The 17,445-nt window shown below is 37.1% G+C and overlaps 1 protein-coding gene across 1 annotated transcript in view; it reads left to right on the forward strand.

Moving 5' to 3' along the window:
- Positions 1-17,445, forward strand: part of GPC6 (glypican 6) — a gene marked incomplete at both ends in the record, with an annotated part of 726,193 nt that overhangs the window by 209,701 nt on the left and 499,047 nt on the right. The window contains one exon of the mRNA XM_079536577.1: positions 12,329-12,487. Coding sequence (XP_079392703.1) covers positions 12,329-12,487 — 159 coding nt within the window. The remainder of the gene's footprint in view (positions 1-12,328; positions 12,488-17,445) is intronic.

A 17,445-nucleotide genomic window follows, 5' to 3' on the forward strand; every position in this document is an offset into this window, starting at 1 on the left:
TGATCATCAGTGGGGCTTAGTTATGATCATTTGGATAATGCTCTCAGACATAAGGTTTGAATTTTGGGTAGCTGTGTGTGGAGCCCGGACTTGGACTCCATGATCCTTGTGCATCGCTTCCAACTAGTAATACTCCATGTAACCTCTAGGTGCTGAAATTATTATTTATTTTTATTATTTTTATTATTATTATTATTGCTGAAGTTTATTTTAAGCTTTGTAGAGAAAGCAATGTTAACCTAAGGTGATGTCATGTTTTTTTGTTTTTTGGTATTCCACAACATAACATCATGTAGTGCACTGGGAGTTAAAGTGTTTATTCTCCAATTTCAGTTATCTGCCCCTATACATCGTGGAAGTCATGGGATCTGGCCCTTCCTGTTTGGGAGGTCTCTAACTGCCTTGCAGTGGGTGTTAGAGGGTGCTTTCCTAGCCATACCAAGCTTTTCAGGTTTGACTTGATCTCAGGAACTTTCTCTCTCTCCTATTGTATTTGATTTATTAGTCTCAATTTTAATTAGATTGTATTATATTGTGTTATCTTGCATTCTGATATCAGTTAGTAAAATAAGTTTTCCTCCATAGATTGTTGCTGCTGTTTTGTATTTTTTTTCCTTCCTTGAGCCCAGCTCCCATCTCCCTATCCCTTTCCCTTTTTCCTTCCCATATTGTGGGGCCAGGGGTAGAAGGGTGGGGCAGAGGCCTAACGCCCCCCTGTCACGGGCATAGATTGATCAAGTTAACTCCGTGACAGGTAAACAGTTATTTTACAAATTGTCAGATAGTTGTAAATTATAAATGATAGCAAAGAGTAGGTCTATCATGACTTGTTTTATTAGTTTTTTATATAAAATTTTAGAATTGTGTCATTAGACTATGCAGTATTAATTTTGGATGATAACTCCATTATGAGACAATTTTAGTTTTAGATACTTTATTTATACCCATACTGGCAGAATGTTAAACCTACTCAGTTCTGCTATGCTGTTCTGAAAAAGCATGAAGAGACTGGGAATATTCCTAAAGTGATATTGAAAGAATGTAGGTAGTAATCTGACTCTTCCTTATCAGCTAAAATTGGCATTGATAATTCAATCACACAGGAAGTAAATTTGCATTTGGCAGAAAATGGTTGGAAACATCTGTACAAGTGTTCAGAACTGCTGCTGTGCTGAATGGGCATAGAAAATAGCCCCGAAGTTTCAAAGAATATTCATTAAACGCAGCACTCATTAAGTGATCTTTGAAATTCACCAAACTAATTACACTGCTTTGAAGTCACCTCAAATACAGACTTTTTTCTTTGAAAACAGGACACAAGGGAAAATTTTAATAAAATGCTTTTGTATTTTCTATCTAATGGAAGTTGTGTAGGATTTGCTTTGCCTTTTTTTTAATACATAACTTCTTTTGGATGAGTTAATGGCACCTGCACATAATTTTCCTCATTATAAAACTATAAATTTCTTTAAAATCATAAAGAATTGTGAGAGCTATTAACTAGTAATATATTGTATTTATTGGGACCATGAATTCCTAATTTATAATTTAGAAAAGTGCCAACACAGAGAAGAGGTTATTTACTGGCGCATATGTATAGTTTTGTACATCTTTTACATAAAACATTCTGAATTCATTGTGTTGTTGACTACATCTTAGCTTTACAGAACCAGATTTGTTGCCTTATCACATAAATGCAGACTAATCTTGATTTTTTTTTTTTTTTTTGTCTCAGCAGCAGCCAAACTTGGCTACAAATTTTCTAAAAATGTTTTCAACTGTTCCATAGAAGGAAGCTATATTTTTTCATTATGTGCATTTAATTAAATATGTAATTCTGTGCAAGTGTTCATCATTTCTACATAGAATTTTTTCTAAGAAGTTTTGAATGCTGATTGTTTAAATCACCACCCCAGACCAAGTTTGATCTCCTAGTATATCATTATTGACCCTAAATCAAGCCAGAAAAGAGGCACACATATAGATGTTCAAGATATGTAATACAGTTTTGCAGTGACTTGAAAACAGAAATAGAAGGGCTGTTCCTGTGACAGTTTATGTAGCTATCAGTGGGAAATCTTCCTTTAGGTGCTTTACTCAGTTTATCAAATAAATTAACACCACTACAACTTCATTTTTCATTTTTTTTTCCTTTTTAAATTACAGTCATTGCCCTTGTCAAGGAGACAGACACCTTAAAAATTCTAGAAAAGAAAATTTAATGTTGTTCACATTTACAGTTTACTAGATGTATCCCTTAGCTGAACTTTGTCACTTTTTACAACTGAATTTGAGATACACAAGGAAAATAAAATAGATGTAACTTCCTATAGATAGCCAATAATGACAGTGATATGGAAAATACTTTGAGTTCCATTAGAACATTTTCTAAACGGAGCTTTCTCTTTGGCTAACATCCTTCCATAGTATGAAAGGTGAAGTGCTCAAAATAAATAAGGTTAGAGTGTCCTGACACCTTTATAGAAAATTGCTTGTTTAGTTATAATGAAGAACAATGACCAAGCCTCTTAAGGAAAACATAGTGCCTATCAGACCAAGCTCACAATGTTCTTTCAAATTATAGTAGTAAAATCTTCTGGATTTAAATGTTTCCATGTATTTTTCAGTTAAAAAATTCAGTTCAAGAATATAGTTACATAAGAGAAGACTTCATGTGTAGATGAGGATTTCTTTTCATGTTGATCTTTACTCATAAAGGTCAAAGCTTTAACACGAAAACACTTGAAGGGCAAGAAACAGTGTTCCATTCAGTTATTGATTTTGAAGACCCTGAGCCTGGTCTTGTATCTAGAGAGGGCACTGACAAAAGGACTGTAGTAAAAAGAGCTGAAAACTTAGTCTTCTTTTAGTGAGGGGGAAAAGATAGATAGAAAAAAATAAAAAAATAAAATAGATAAACAGTAGAATCGCATCTCAGATACAATCAGCAGTGGAAATCCGCAATTTTTTCAGGATAAGCACCTATTCTTTCCTTTTTAAATTTCATTTCCCTTTTGGCAGTGATTTATGTGGCTAGCTGATATTATAGAAGCATAGTTGCTGTTAATTAGAATGAATTAGAAGTTTTCAGAGCAAAGTTATGCTGGAAAATATTGATTACAGAATTCTGATTAAAGAATACTATAAGCATTTTTTTCCTGATAAGTTGCTGGACTGTTCTCCCAAGTTTGTAGTATCTGCAGCGCAATATAGGCCTGCCTTGCGTCTTTCTTCAGGACCTCTTCTACTCAACGGTAATGTTATGTCAGCCTTGCCAGGCTACCTGAATTCAGAGTACTTTGGTTTCTGAAAGACACTACACTAATCAAAGGTTCTGGATCTTTGAAAAAGGGCCAAGGACTTGTTTAACTACTGTAATTCAAGATTCATTTTGTACAGAGGGTGTTAGCTCAAAGAAATGTGTGTAAGGCCATTCTAACTGAAAACACGAGAACATGGTTCATTTGCTGAGCTTATTTTTTTCTAGAGGTGCAGCTATAGCTTTTGGATGCACGGGATGGATACCCTAACAACTTTGCCTGAACTAGAAGCTGAGTGCATATCTATATCTTATCATAAAAAAATAAGGCTTTCTGGACTCCTTTACCCTTAAGGAGCAACTCCCAAGAGACCCAAGGGACCCGTGCTATAAGCATCTTGAACATGCCAAAGTCCGCCCTCTTGAAGTTCAAGATAGCAGTTTTGCTAGTTACCCTTCTAACATCTCCAAGAATAGAGAATTCTACAATTTCTACAATTTCTGCCCAAAAGAGTCCCCAGCCTTCACATCTCCCACCAGTCCTTCTCTGTTAGTGAAGAGTAGGTCTAGCAGGGCACCACTGCTGGAAGGCTCTCCTACCAGCTGCGTAAGGAAGCTACCTTCCACACACTCTAGAAACCTCTTGGACTGCTTTCTCTGCACTGTATTATATTTCCAACATATATCAGGGAAGTTGAAGTTTCCCACAAGAATGAGTGCTAGTGATCACGCAGCTTCTACAAGCTGCTCGTAGAATGCCTCATCCTTTTCTTCATCCTGATTAGGCGGTCTATAACAGGCCCTCACCAAGATGTTGCCCCTACAGGTCTTTCCCCTGATCCTTACCAATACACACTCAACTTTATCATTCCCAACCCCAAAATCTTCAACATCAAAACAGTCTTTAATACAAAGAGCCACACCACTACCCTTCCTTCCTCATCTATCCGTTCTGAAGAACTTGTAGCAATCCATCACAGCACTCCAATCGTGGGAGTGGTCCCACCATGTTTCAGTAATAGCGACTAGGTCATAGTAGCCTGCTGCACAATCCCTTCTGTCTCGCTCCAATTTATAGGAGGGAGAGGAGGTTCTTTTATTACCTATATACCCGGCGTGAGATTAAGAAACAACGGTTCAAATGTTGGTCCGACCAGTTTATTACAAATATTAATCAGGGGAAATGGAGAAGGGGAGGACGGACACTATTATGAATTAGGGTAATGGGAAAGGGAAGGAGGGCAATAGAAAAGATAGAAAAGAAGAAGCAAGGAGTCTTTATAGGAAGCAAGAGGGACATAGTCACCACCATGGATCCAGCGAGGTTCGTAGTTGAGTCTTTGATCTTCAGTAGTGGTGGGTCGTCAGGCAGAGTTGTTCTATTGACGACGACGACGACGAAGGACAACAACCATGGCGATGATGGCGCTTTTTCAATGCTTTCAAAGTGGTTGAGTCAGCTGTCTTTGGAGTGACAGCTCAAATCCAAAGTGGTCGCGTCAGCTCTCCTTTGAGTGACAGCTTAAACCCAAGGTGGTTGAGTCAGTTCTCCTTGCGGTGGCAGCTTCTGGCCCTGGGACCTCAGCAGGAAATTCCTTTGTTCTTATCTTTCTGGCCTTGCCAGCAGATAAGGGGAAGCAGGGAGGCACCAACTTGTATCTTGCCTTCACAGGATACAATGGCATCATCCCCCAGCCTCCCATACTAAGCTGGAGCGGTTTGGCTACAGGCCAGATCTTCTGCCAGTGAACACTCCTGAGCACTCTTTTCCGCTCTTCTACAGAGCAAGCAGCTCTGGGGGAAGGGGCTTTCAAATGTTCCTAAAGTGATATCAATTGTCATACAGTTAGCACCCATCACTTGCCTCCTTGACAAGTCACTCAGAGTCTTATCACAAGAAAAACCTCAGGAAGCAAGCTTTGAGCCAAAAAACAAAGAAGGATTCTCACACCTTCCAGCTCCTCCTGCTTGTTGCTCATGCGGCGTGCATTGGTATAGACACATTTCAGATGAGTCAACTGCTCACCCCCAGCTCAAGCATTGTTCCCCTAGGCTCATCTCTTGTGAGGCCTGTTTTGTCCCCTTCCCCGTCATAGCTAGTTTAAAGCTCTCTCGATAAACCTTGCTAGCTCTTGTGCTTGGATTTGTTGCCCCTTTTGAGATAGGTTGGTTCCATAGACAGACAACAGGCCAGGGGCTGAGAAGACTGCCCCACGATCAAAGAACCCAATGTTTCTGGCTCAACACCAGTCTCTGAGCCAATTATTCATTGTGTGTGCTTTCAAAGCCCGCTCTGTGTCCCTCACAAGTAGAGGACATAATATACAGCAGAAGTCAGTTGATGGGGAGGAGAAATTGGCTACTGTCCCCCTGTGGAAACATGCTTTGAAATCAGAAAATTGCAACCATCTAAGCAGTGAGATGATGAAACTATACGGTGCTGAATCACAGCATTACAGTTTGCTTTCCACAATGCAGTGAGCAAAATGCCTATAATACACCCCCTGAGAGGTAACTAAAGAATCTTCTCACAAACGGTGCGATCAAAAACCAATTGTCTGACAGTGTATGCTTGGAAAATAAAATGAACCTGAGTGTAGGAGTAGTGGTACTGCTTCTAGTAGTTTAGTTAGAAAGGCTCTAGGGACTTCAGCTGTTTCTTTAGCATCTGTGTAGTCCTACTCTGAACAGGTTTGCCTCGGCCTCTGCTTCTGTAACTTATTACTGAGAGCTTCCCAAGGACAACAGGGTCAGGGCTTCTTGTAAATGAATGTTCCCTGTGGGACCCATAATGAAGAGACTGTTAACTAATTATCGGTCTGTTTGGAAGGCATTCATTTTTTAATTGACCTCAAAGCACTCAAAGAACAAAGGAAATCTGATGAAAGATTATTTGGGTCCAGGGCAAACAAATGAGTCATTTTCTTTTATAGGGTAGTTACACATGTTTATTGGAGCCCACTAGACATGCAAGTTTTGCAAGCTCAGAGTTCCATGATTAAAACTAGGGGAGTCATGTCTGACAATGTAATCTGTATGTTACAGACAGCTTTCCCTCCCTTCTGTCAGTTGCTGTCGTTTTCTGTGCAAATACTGCTTCCATCATCACTTGACAGGCCAACATTACAAAGGAATTTAAATTAATCTAATTTAAAATAATCTGTAGCCTTTCACTTTAAATAAGAAAGTTTGATTCTATGATTTGAATGTCAGGTGCAATTTTACAGAGGCTGCTTGCAGGGCTGTTATACCCCACCGAGGAGATAATCACAAATTCAGAAGAAGCTTTGGGACTTTTGGTTAAAGGTCATGTTTTGTCCAAAAAATGTTTTCGTTTTCACTGTTTGAATGACTGCTAAGGCAATGAGAAGGTGATTAAGGTTATAATTCAGTTTTAATTGCAAAATAATTTAATTATTACTATTTTAGAAGTTTTGGCTTTTTTTAGCTTGATATAATTGTGAGCTAAATTATTCAATAGCACTTTCTCTTCACATATATGAGTGACAGAAGGTACAAATATTGGAAGAAAATTGTTTTCCAGACTAGAAAAATGGATAATGTGATCATAAAGAGTACTCCTAAGCTCTACATTTTACCAGTGGAGCACTTAAGTAATTTGAAAAACAAGTGTGCAGAAACGTAAATAACCAATACAGAAAAAGTTCAACATTTCAAAAGAGTAGGCAAGGATTAAAAGTGAATGAGAGTTTGATAAATCTTTTATTCTACTTACCATATTTTTTAAAGCAGCTGGAAAAAAATATGTATATGTAGAAATATTAAATCCAGAAACAAAACTGCAGCCAATCCAGAGAGCTATGAAATCAGAAGCTCTGAGTGGTGTAGTAAATTATACTACTTTGTCCACAAAGCACTGAATATGAATATGAGCATACCTGAAAGAGATATATGAAGGCAATTTTTGTAATTGTAAAAAAACTTAGAAAATAATGAAGCCCAATCACATTAATCTAATTGTAAGTATGAAAAAGGGGAAACAATCTTCAATTCCTTCAGATTCTATCAATGCCTACAGTGATCAAGTTTGAAAGTATACCTTGAATTTACACATGCTGTTTATTAACTTTTATTCATCACTGGTCTTAGTGAGGTGACCGTATGTTTCAATTACCACCAGTTCTACAGTTTGTTCTATCACGCTGGGGCCAGTACTCTTTAATATCTTCATAAATGACATTTATGAAGCACTGAGGTCAAGTGCACCTGTTAGCAACTTTGCTGTTGACACGAAACAGTGGGATGAAGTCAACTCAGAGGGACAGGATGCCATCCTAGACAGGCTTGACCTAGACAGGCTTGAGCACTGGTCCCAGATGAACTTCATGAGGTTCAACAAATCCAAATGCAAGTTCTTACACTTGACTTGAGGCAAGCCCCATTGCCAACACAGGCAGAGGGAGGAAAGGATTGAGTGCAGCCCTGCTGAAAAAGACCTGGGGGGAATGGTGGATGGCAAGGTGGACATGAGTCAGCAATATGCCCTTGCAGCCCAGAAAGCCAACTGTATCTTGGGCTACATCAAAGAAAGCATGGCCAACGGGGTGAGGGAGGTGATCTTGCCTTTCTTCTCTGCACTGGTGAGGCCTCACCTGGAATGCTGCAACCAGATGTAGGGTCCTCAGTAAAGCAGAGGCATAGATCTGTTGGAGCATGTCCAGAGAAGGGCCACAAAAATGATCCACAGAATGGAAATATGAAGACAAGCTGAGATTGCTGAGGCTCTTTAGCCTGAAGAAAAAAAATCTCCACGGTGACCTCATAGTGGCCTTTCAGTATCTAAAATGGAGCTATATGAAAGAAAAGGACAGACTCTTTAGAAGAGTGTGTGGTGATTTAACAAGAGGAAATGGTTTCAAACTAGAAGAGGGTAGATTTAGATTGGATACAAGGAAAAAAATCTATTACAGTGAGGATGGTGAGGCACTGGAACAGGTTGCCCAGTGATGTGGTTGATATCCCATCCCTGGAGACTTTCAAGATGAGGCTGATCAGGCCCTGGGCAACCTGATCTAGCTGTGAATGTCCCTGTTCATTGCAGGGGAGTTGGACTAGATGGCCTTAAGAGGTCTTTCCAACTCTGAGGATTCTATGATTTTGTACACAAAACAATATCCTAACAACATGGTAAGATGCTCCTTTCTCCTCTTTTCTTTTCCTTTCCTATATGATTAGAATAGAAACTATAAAACACCGATTGCCTCAGAAAGAATTGTGGGTTATATAACATGCTGTTGGGACAGCAAACTGCAATATATATTAATATAAAATATGTTTTATTAAATATTTTATCACACTTCAAAGAAACATTGTAGCAAAAAAACAAATTCGCCTGCAGATCTTGACAATTGGGATCATGTGAGGACAGGTGTAAGATTACAGTGTTAATAAAACTGAAGTTGAATACTGAATCTCTGAATACCAGAAGATGAATTTCAGTTTGGAAATTGATTTGATTTATATAACATAGGACATAAAAAGAGATATGTTGGTCACCATCTTTAGTTGGAAATGGTAGTTAGAAGAGTTGTGGTAGGTTGCTGGTAATTGCTGAGTTTGTACTTGCTTAGTCTGAATAAATATGGATCATCCACCCTGCTAAAGCAAATTCTCTAAAATAGGTCACGCAGGTAAGTGTCCAGACAGCTCTTGAATATCTCCATAGAAAGAGACTCCACAACTTCTCTGAGCAGCCTGTTCCAGTGTTCCATAATCCTTAGCATAAAGTTCTTCTGCATATTATTACAGAACTTCCCATGTACGAGTTTTAGGCCATTACTCCTTGTCCTATTGCTAACTTACTATGTTCAGTAAGAATAAAGGCAAAATAATAATCACTGCTTTTAAAAAGCAAATTAGGATTACTCATACAGAAAGGGTAGTTTGTCAGTGAGTTTCCATCCATCATTTTCAGGAAATGGCCCAAGATTGTCAGTCTTTGGAGCCTGTAGTCACTCATGACCTGTACAAGAATGAGATCCTCAAATTCTAAAGACTTCTTTGCTTAGGGCACTTGAACATCTCAGACTGATCAGAGGACATATATTCCGTTGCCACAGAGCAAAGGAAATTGTGTTTACTTTATCTGTAATCTGACCTGAGACTTTTGTGCTGAAAATAGGAGGAGGAAAAAGGTGATCTTGAAACAGAATATAAAGAGTGGCATAATAATTTTTGTTACTCTTTCTTGCAAGAAAATTCAGTCAGAAGAACTAGAAATGTTGTTTTAAACAATAAGATGATTATGAATTAGTGAATTATGATGAAGACAGGTAGCTAATGTAGATGATTCAGGAAGACACGTTAGGAGAGGAAAGCAATGAGTTGACGTAGAATTTGCAAGCACTTTATGTAATTGGAAGGTTTTTTTTGTGTCAGCAGTTAAAAGCTTCATGAATGAATGTATATCCACTGAAATAAAACAAAGAAATATCATAAAAATTCATGCAAAGGCAGAACATATAAGTACAGCAGAAATCTGAATGAGTTTATGGTGTGCAAGTTGGATTTTAAAATAAATTGGTTTTGTAGTAAACTAAGACCACAACTAAAAAAGCAAGAGTGAAATTAATAGTAGTACAAAACTGACTGTTTTACTGAATTCAATATACTTTATTATGTCATAATATTCAGCATAACATAGCACCTGTTGTAGTTTAACCTGGTAGGAAGCTGAACACCAAACAGCCATTTTGCCCCTGCCCTACTATGATATAGGAGAAAAATCGGAAAAAAGGTAATACTTGTGGGTTGTGACAAAGACAGCTTAATAGGGCATAAAAGTCAAATAATAATTATTATGATTGAAAGACTATACAAAACAAGTAGTGAACAGTGCAATTGCTCACCACCTGCTGACTAATGCAGAGGAGGTCCTCACGCAGCAGTCCCCTCCTCTAGACAGCTCTCCCAGTTTTATTCTTCAGCATGATGCCAAATGGTATGGAATACCCCTTTGGCCAGTTTGGGTCAACTGCCCTGGTACTTTCCTCTCCCAGCTACTTGTGCACTGCACTGGCAGGATACCAAGAGAAGCAGGAACGTCCTTGGCTGTATGTATGTAAGCACTGCTCAGCAAGAACTAAAACCTTGCTGTGAGATCAACATTATTCTCATCCTAAATCCAAAACACAGCACCACACCAGGTACTAGGAAGGAAATTAGCTCTACACCAGTGAAATCAGAACAACTTCTTAAAAACCTAGACCTACAGCTGTTACTCAGCAAGTATAGTGCTTTAATAATGAACATTAGTTCCTTTGGAGTTTGGCAGTTCTGGAAAACAGAAAGCCAGATGGAAGAGAAAAAAAATTAATGGGAAATGAATAGAGGAAATAAAACAGAAATTTATTAAAATTCATGACTGCAACAACACTAAAGGACATTGTCGTTGCAGAAAGTGTGAACTACCACTGTGGCTGTAAGTGGAAGAACACATTTTACCAGTGCTTCCCTAGAAAAGCTGCTGGGTATATGTAGGAAGGGGGAGAGAGTTCTTTTGTACATGACTGGGACCTATAGTAGTACTGCAGACCAGTAACTGTTAATGAAATTCTATTTCCCAAAGATGTATAGCTGTGAGATTTTTTTAAAGTCTCAAGACTGCTAGAAGTCTCTTAGCATTATAGTTCATATCTTACAAACTATTACAAAAAAACAAAATTAAGTCAGGTTAAATGGGTCAGGGTTCAGGAATGACTGAGCTTCAAATCAAAAGACGTAATTTGGAAACTAAACTAAAAATTGAAATAAAATGACAGCAAACTCAAGACAATGTTTATTCTAAGCATGTACAAACCCTTATTGATGCTGTTTTCAAAATGACGCAGCAGCTAAATGTATTGCACCCCAGGGAAGTATAAACCTCAGGGCCTGATTCTCCTTGCTACATAATAACAATGGTGAACAGTATCCTTAAAGTAGATATAAATTGCATTTAAATCTTCTTTATGGCTCAGCAGTGATACAAAGGAGGCTTGATATAAATGAGAATCAGGTCCCCCATATTTATTTAACCCCTGGGCTTTGTATATCATTTTGTTTGCACCTCTATGAGATTTGCAGAGGGATTTTTAATCAGGATTCAGTGTACAGAAAGCTAAATGTTTTCATTGCTTTACAAGTAGCTTTAATCATACAGGCAGATCATTCTTTTTATTTCTCAAGAGGGAATGGTAGAATTTCTTACCTTCACACAAACTGAGCTAAATGTTTCTGACACCCTAGTACAGTGTCAATTGGAAATTCACATTTCATGTAATAGCAGACCATTTTAATTTCATGAGCTAAAGAATTGGTTTCCACTTGCAAATTGTACTGAAAAAAGCAATATTGTCAGAAGAACTGGCACAGTGCTTCAAGAGATAAATCTATTGAATTAAATAAGAAGCTTTCATTACCTTTTACACAGCATTTCTGTATAACATAAGCATTAATTAAACTCTTCATTGCTTTCTCTCATTCAGTGGAGCATTTGCTAGGTTTGACAAGAAATGTTGTCCAAGCAAATATGTGGCACCCAAACACCCAGACAACTAAAATACAGTTACTCAAACAGAAAGGAAGGAAGGGGAAAGGGGGAGAATATTTTGGTGCATTTGGACAAGCAGAACCTATCTACAGAAATATGTAATTTATGATTTTCAAGTTTTGATAGAAAGAAAGCTCTGATGTCTTGTAACAGGTCATCTCATTAAGCATTTCTCCAGACATTCTGAATACAAAGAGAAAGTGAGAAATTGTCTTAGGATTTTTAAGTATACTTTTGCTTACATAGAAGGCTACTTCAGCTCAAGAATCATTTGCATTGTGAGATGTTTCTGAATTATCAGAACAGCTCTGCAAAGTGTGTCTCCCCACCTCTGTGGGAAGAGCCCAGACATGGCAAAATTGTTTATTACGAACAAATTGATCCCAAAGAAGTGATCAAACCTTAAAGATATCTTTATGTAGCCCACATTCCTGAAGTGAAGGGATATGTATATTGGGTTCTGATATATTTTGATCTGTGTTATAATATTTCTAATGCCTTTTTTCTTGCAATTCCAGGGGAACACTTGAGAACCTGCCCTCAGGAATATACATGCTGCACCTCAGAAATGGAGGACAAGTTAAGTCAGCAGAGCAAACTGGAGTTTGAAAACTTGGTGGAGGAGACAAGTCACTTTGTACGCACCACTTTTGTCTCCCGGCACAAGAAGTTTGATGGTAGGCTGGATGTAATTTACTTATTTTCAAGGTTATGGGATTTTAAATGTTGGTGATCCAGAATGAATTCCAATGTTCTTTTCTTTACAATTAGGTATCACATTTGCAGTTGTCAGTTTGGCTAAGATAAGGGTTAAGTTACAGCTGGCATGCTTATCAGCCTTATGAGTATTTCCTTTAATTACAATAACATCAAGGATCAGACTGTAAAGTGCCTGCAGGCTTGGCTAATGTTGAAAAAAATATTAGATATGCATAGGGAGGTTTATAATTTCGTCTCCTGATTTCAAATGCAAAATTTAGGGATGCAGTTATGTTCGCTGTTGCAAGATGAACTGTGGATCTCCCATTGTTTTTTTTTTATTGGAAAGCAGTTTTTTAGTACTCTGACTTTTTGTAGGTTTATGGCAGCAGTGTTTTCCTACATGACTTTCTTTTGATATGTATAGCCTTGTAGAGTACTTCTGGGGCTTTTAAACAGTCATGCCTTGATTGCATTTGAGAGGTACTTTCATGCAAGCCACTACAGATGCATTAAACATATATATTTTTTTTTACCTGGAAGGAATTGATAAAGAGAGTTTCCAGGCTTTCTTTATTTTTGATCAGTTTTGTCAGCCTTTTTAAGATTCTTTAAATTTAAGAGTTTCTTGTCTGTCATGGTTTACTAAATACTTGTCTTAAAGAATGAGCTGTTTTTGTGGATGTATCCATATTTGCAAGTCACAGTTTATTGGTCTTTTCTTATGAACTGCAGATTAATAAAGAGCAAAAGAGCTTCAGAATATTGTCATGTTTTTATCAACGGAATAATTTTTTAAAAAATTTAAAATAATTTTTCTAATATTGATTACCTCAATATGACACAGAAAGTTATAAAAGGAAGGAATGGGAAATATAGAACATGAGGAAGTTCTAGCGCACCAGAGCAAATGCTAATATAACTCAGAATATATCCCCAGTCTTTGGACTTCGGACTTGGTGTGGATGTGGATGTCTGTGCAGTGTCCTGCACTGTGATGCCTTCTATTTTTTAATGTTAATCTTGAACTTTTGTGCCCTAAGTTTTCAAAACTGTAGTTGTCCTTGAAGAACTTCACAAAAAAATCTAGTGGTTGTGAGCACTATATCAGGAAGTCTGCAAACAAAATAAATGTTTGAAAATATCAGCAACAATTGCAGAGCTTTCCTTGTTTTCTAGAAGGAAAGCAAGAAGATCACTGGTGTTTAGTGAACAGTGCAGTCTAATGAAAATGCTGGGCTTGTTTATGGCAGAGTTTAAGTATTATATTATTTATTTTTAGGCAACATGTGGCATTTTTGATTTGCAATGAACTTAAACACATGACAACTTTTTCAGTAACTTGAAATACTGTGAAATCATTGTCTTTATTGATGGTAGGGTACATAGATCAAAGCTGTTGACCTGTTAAAAATGTTGTATTTGGGAGGTTTTTATTGAGCTGCTCTATATTAATTGGATTAAAAAACTGTGGCTTATTGTACATTTTTAAAGGTAATTTGCAATATTCAGTCTCAATATTATCAAAGAGCAATTGAATTTTCTCTATAGTTTTTTTTTTTAATATTTTCATGATGTTATAAAACTATTTAAAAGTTGTTCTCTTATATGGAAAAACTATTTAATCATTCTAGGGGGCAAACACATTCGTGGAAAAATGCATTATCTAATAGGTTGTCTTTCAGTATAAAAAACACACATTTCTCAGTTTAATACGGTATGACACTTTTTCCTGTAAAGCAAATATTAGATTGTGAGATAACTTTTGTATTTTAGTTCTTCAAGATCATCTCTTTTTGTTTTGTTTGATTTTAATTCGGTAGTTCAATTGCACAAGGAAGTTTTGATGCATGAATCTGCCTTCTGATGCTAGTATACCGCAAATAACAGAACAAATACAGTAGCAAATTTAAGCAATATCAGAATATATGAGCATATAAGAAATGCTGAGATTGGGAGCATATTGTGATTATTCCCTGGAGGAGTTATTCTGAACAAGTGTTGTGCAGACGTTTATGCCGGTTTGTAAACTCTTAAAAGTGATGTGGAAGTTCTTGTTGATTTTTGATATTCTAGTATACTAGGCAGGTCTTATGATAATACTGATTTTCACAACATAAGACTTTCTAACAGTGTATGAACTCTTTGCTGAATTATGATCTGATCGTTGCGTATCTTGCTTCTCTTGCAGTAGTTTGGATCCTCTATCATTTATTTTCTGTCTCTCATTCATACACTTAAGTACAGGTTAGATGATTTTCTGATTTCCTTTGTGAGAGCTCATATATGGTCTGTTTTCTCTTTCAGGGTTTTGCCCCGATTACTATTCATGTTCTAATTTTCATCAATGAAATTCATTCTACTGTAGTATAAAGATTGTCTCTTTAGCCTCAGGTCAGTCACATAATCTTACACAAAATCACAGTATGGCCGAGATGTGAAGCCATCTCTGGTGGTGGTCTAATCAGTGTGCCTCAGGGTCAGCCACTGCAGATTGCCCAGAACCATGCCCACATGCCCACATGGATTTTGAATATCTCCAAGAATAGATTCCACAAACTCTCTGGCAACCTGTGCCAGTGTTTAGTCACCCTCACAATGAAAATATGTGTCCAGGTGAATTTATTTTTTTAATTAAGTTGATATTTTAATTCTGTTTTTAACTACATGTGCATTCTTTCTTGTCCTGTCGCTGGGCTCTTCTGATCTCTCTTTACTCCCTTACAAGCAATTTACACACATTAATAAAATCTTCCTTTCTGTAGACTACACAGTCCAGTTTTCAGCCTTTCCTCTTACGTGAGATAGTCCAGTCTGTAATAACCTTACTGGACTTCTGCTGGACTTGCGCCTAGATATCCACATCCCTCTTGTACTGGGAACTGTACCCTGCACTCCATGCATCACCTTACTACTGCTGAGTAGAGCAGAAGGTCCTAAATGTCATTTCTAGGTACTTTTTAATTTCATTTTACCTGAAGTACAGTATTTTCAAAATATCTCTAATAACTAACATCTGGAATAACAGTACACAAGAAAAGCTAAAAATGAAATTATTTACAGAGAACTTTAAAAACTATTTAATGTTTTGGAACCAGTTACGTGCTTTTCGTTTTAGATGGGAATTAGTTTTTGCAGCCTAAAGCTCTGCATGATCTTATTTACTTCTTACTTATTTGCAGGAAACACTTCTAAGGGAATGTTACTGTGGTGGGACTTTCAATTGCTCTACTCCCCCAGATCCAATTTTTTTCTGTGTTTTATTCCTAGTATTTTGTGTGGTTTTGAGATATCTGGTAGACAAAGATCTGACAGCAGTATTTCTCATTTGTTTTGTATATGCTAAGTGAATTAATATAAATTACTATACAATATAATTTCCACTGCTACTTTTTTCTTGGCTGAGCCATTTGTTTACAGATCTGTATCTAAGGTTAATCTCTGTTGCCCATGTCTGTATACTTACCAGTGCATTGTCATATGGCATAGTCATTTACAAACATTCAATATCTGGAATTTCACTGTTGGATGAATGAGGATCAGGAGAATCTCCTCCTGGTAATTTTTCCTAAGAAAGCCTTGGAATTATAAAAATTTCTGTAAAATAATAAGTGATCAATTATTTCAACAATGGGAGATACAAACCCTTCCAAATTCTAGGAAAACAAATAAAAAAACTTTCACAGACAGGAAATACACAGAAAGTGAGGAGTGATAGCAGATTTTTCATCTAACTGTAGTCTGTGAGTAGGACTAATTCAAATGAGCAGACATGAAATGATCAGCTGTTTCCTGTTCCTAGAAATAGGCAAGCAATCATGCTGTAATTCCTAGGCACCCACTGCATACCCCAAAGCAGCTTAGTATACATTATGTTCCCAATGTAGTTATAATAGCATCATCTTATTATCAACAATTCTCTTGCATGGTAGCATTGCTGAGCAGCTGTTTCACAGATAAGCCAGTTCTTTTAAGAACTGCTCCATCAGCAGCCCAAACCAGCCCTACCGGAAGGTTTTGACATGAATGTTAATGAGGAGACAAGTATCTGTTCAGTGACATTTTCTCGCTAATCTTTTGAATAACTACATGAAAATTATAGAAAATAAGATTATTTAAGCTTAATTGATCTGACCCTGATAAAAGAGAGACTGTCTCCTCATTCTCATTTGAAAAGGATAGGAATCTTGGCAATGGTTTTAAAAATGAGAGAACGTGTAAGAATAACTGTTATGAACTTGAATGGTTATAGATAGCCTTCAGCAGAATCTATATGGTGCCATGGAAGGAAAATAACTTCAATAGAGTAAGAACTAATCTGCATCTGTATTGATCTATCTCACAGGGGGTATATCATTTCCCATAGTCTTTTCTTCTTCTTCCTTTTTTTTTGTTTCCCCACAATGAAGGGAAAATAGCAATACATACCCATTAGCACTACTTTTTTTTCATTACCAAAAGTTGCAGTGTAAATTAAAGAGCCAAAAAAGAAAATTTCAGAATTAACTCACCAAAACAATACCTGTAAGAATAGCTAACACCACAGAAACTGCTTTCTCATGAAATCTACAGAAGAACTGGGGAAAAAAGAAAAAAAAAAAGTGTTTAAAGTGTTTAAGAATCTTTCCTTAATACAGGAGGTGGCAAAAATGCATCTTAAGAAGTGTTTTTCTAAGAAAAGAAGAATTCCTAAATGAGAAACTTTTGTAGCAAGGTATAACTACTCAGTATAAATTTGGCCAAAAAAAAAAAAAAAAGAAGGAAACAAGAGAGTTGCTTGAAGTGAGAATACACTGAGATTCAGCTGCATGGACAGTGTAAGCTTTCTGGCCTTTGCACTTCCTCCCACTCTCTGCTAAGCCTGGCAGATCAGTTTTGGCCTGAAGATTCAATGATGTTCATGGTCTTCAGCAGAGGAGTGTGAAGCCAGCAGGAC

This window comes from Tetrao urogallus (genome assembly GCF_951394365.1).
Source record: "Tetrao urogallus genome assembly, chromosome: 1".
Lineage (NCBI taxonomy): Eukaryota > Metazoa > Chordata > Aves > Galliformes > Phasianidae > Tetrao > Tetrao urogallus.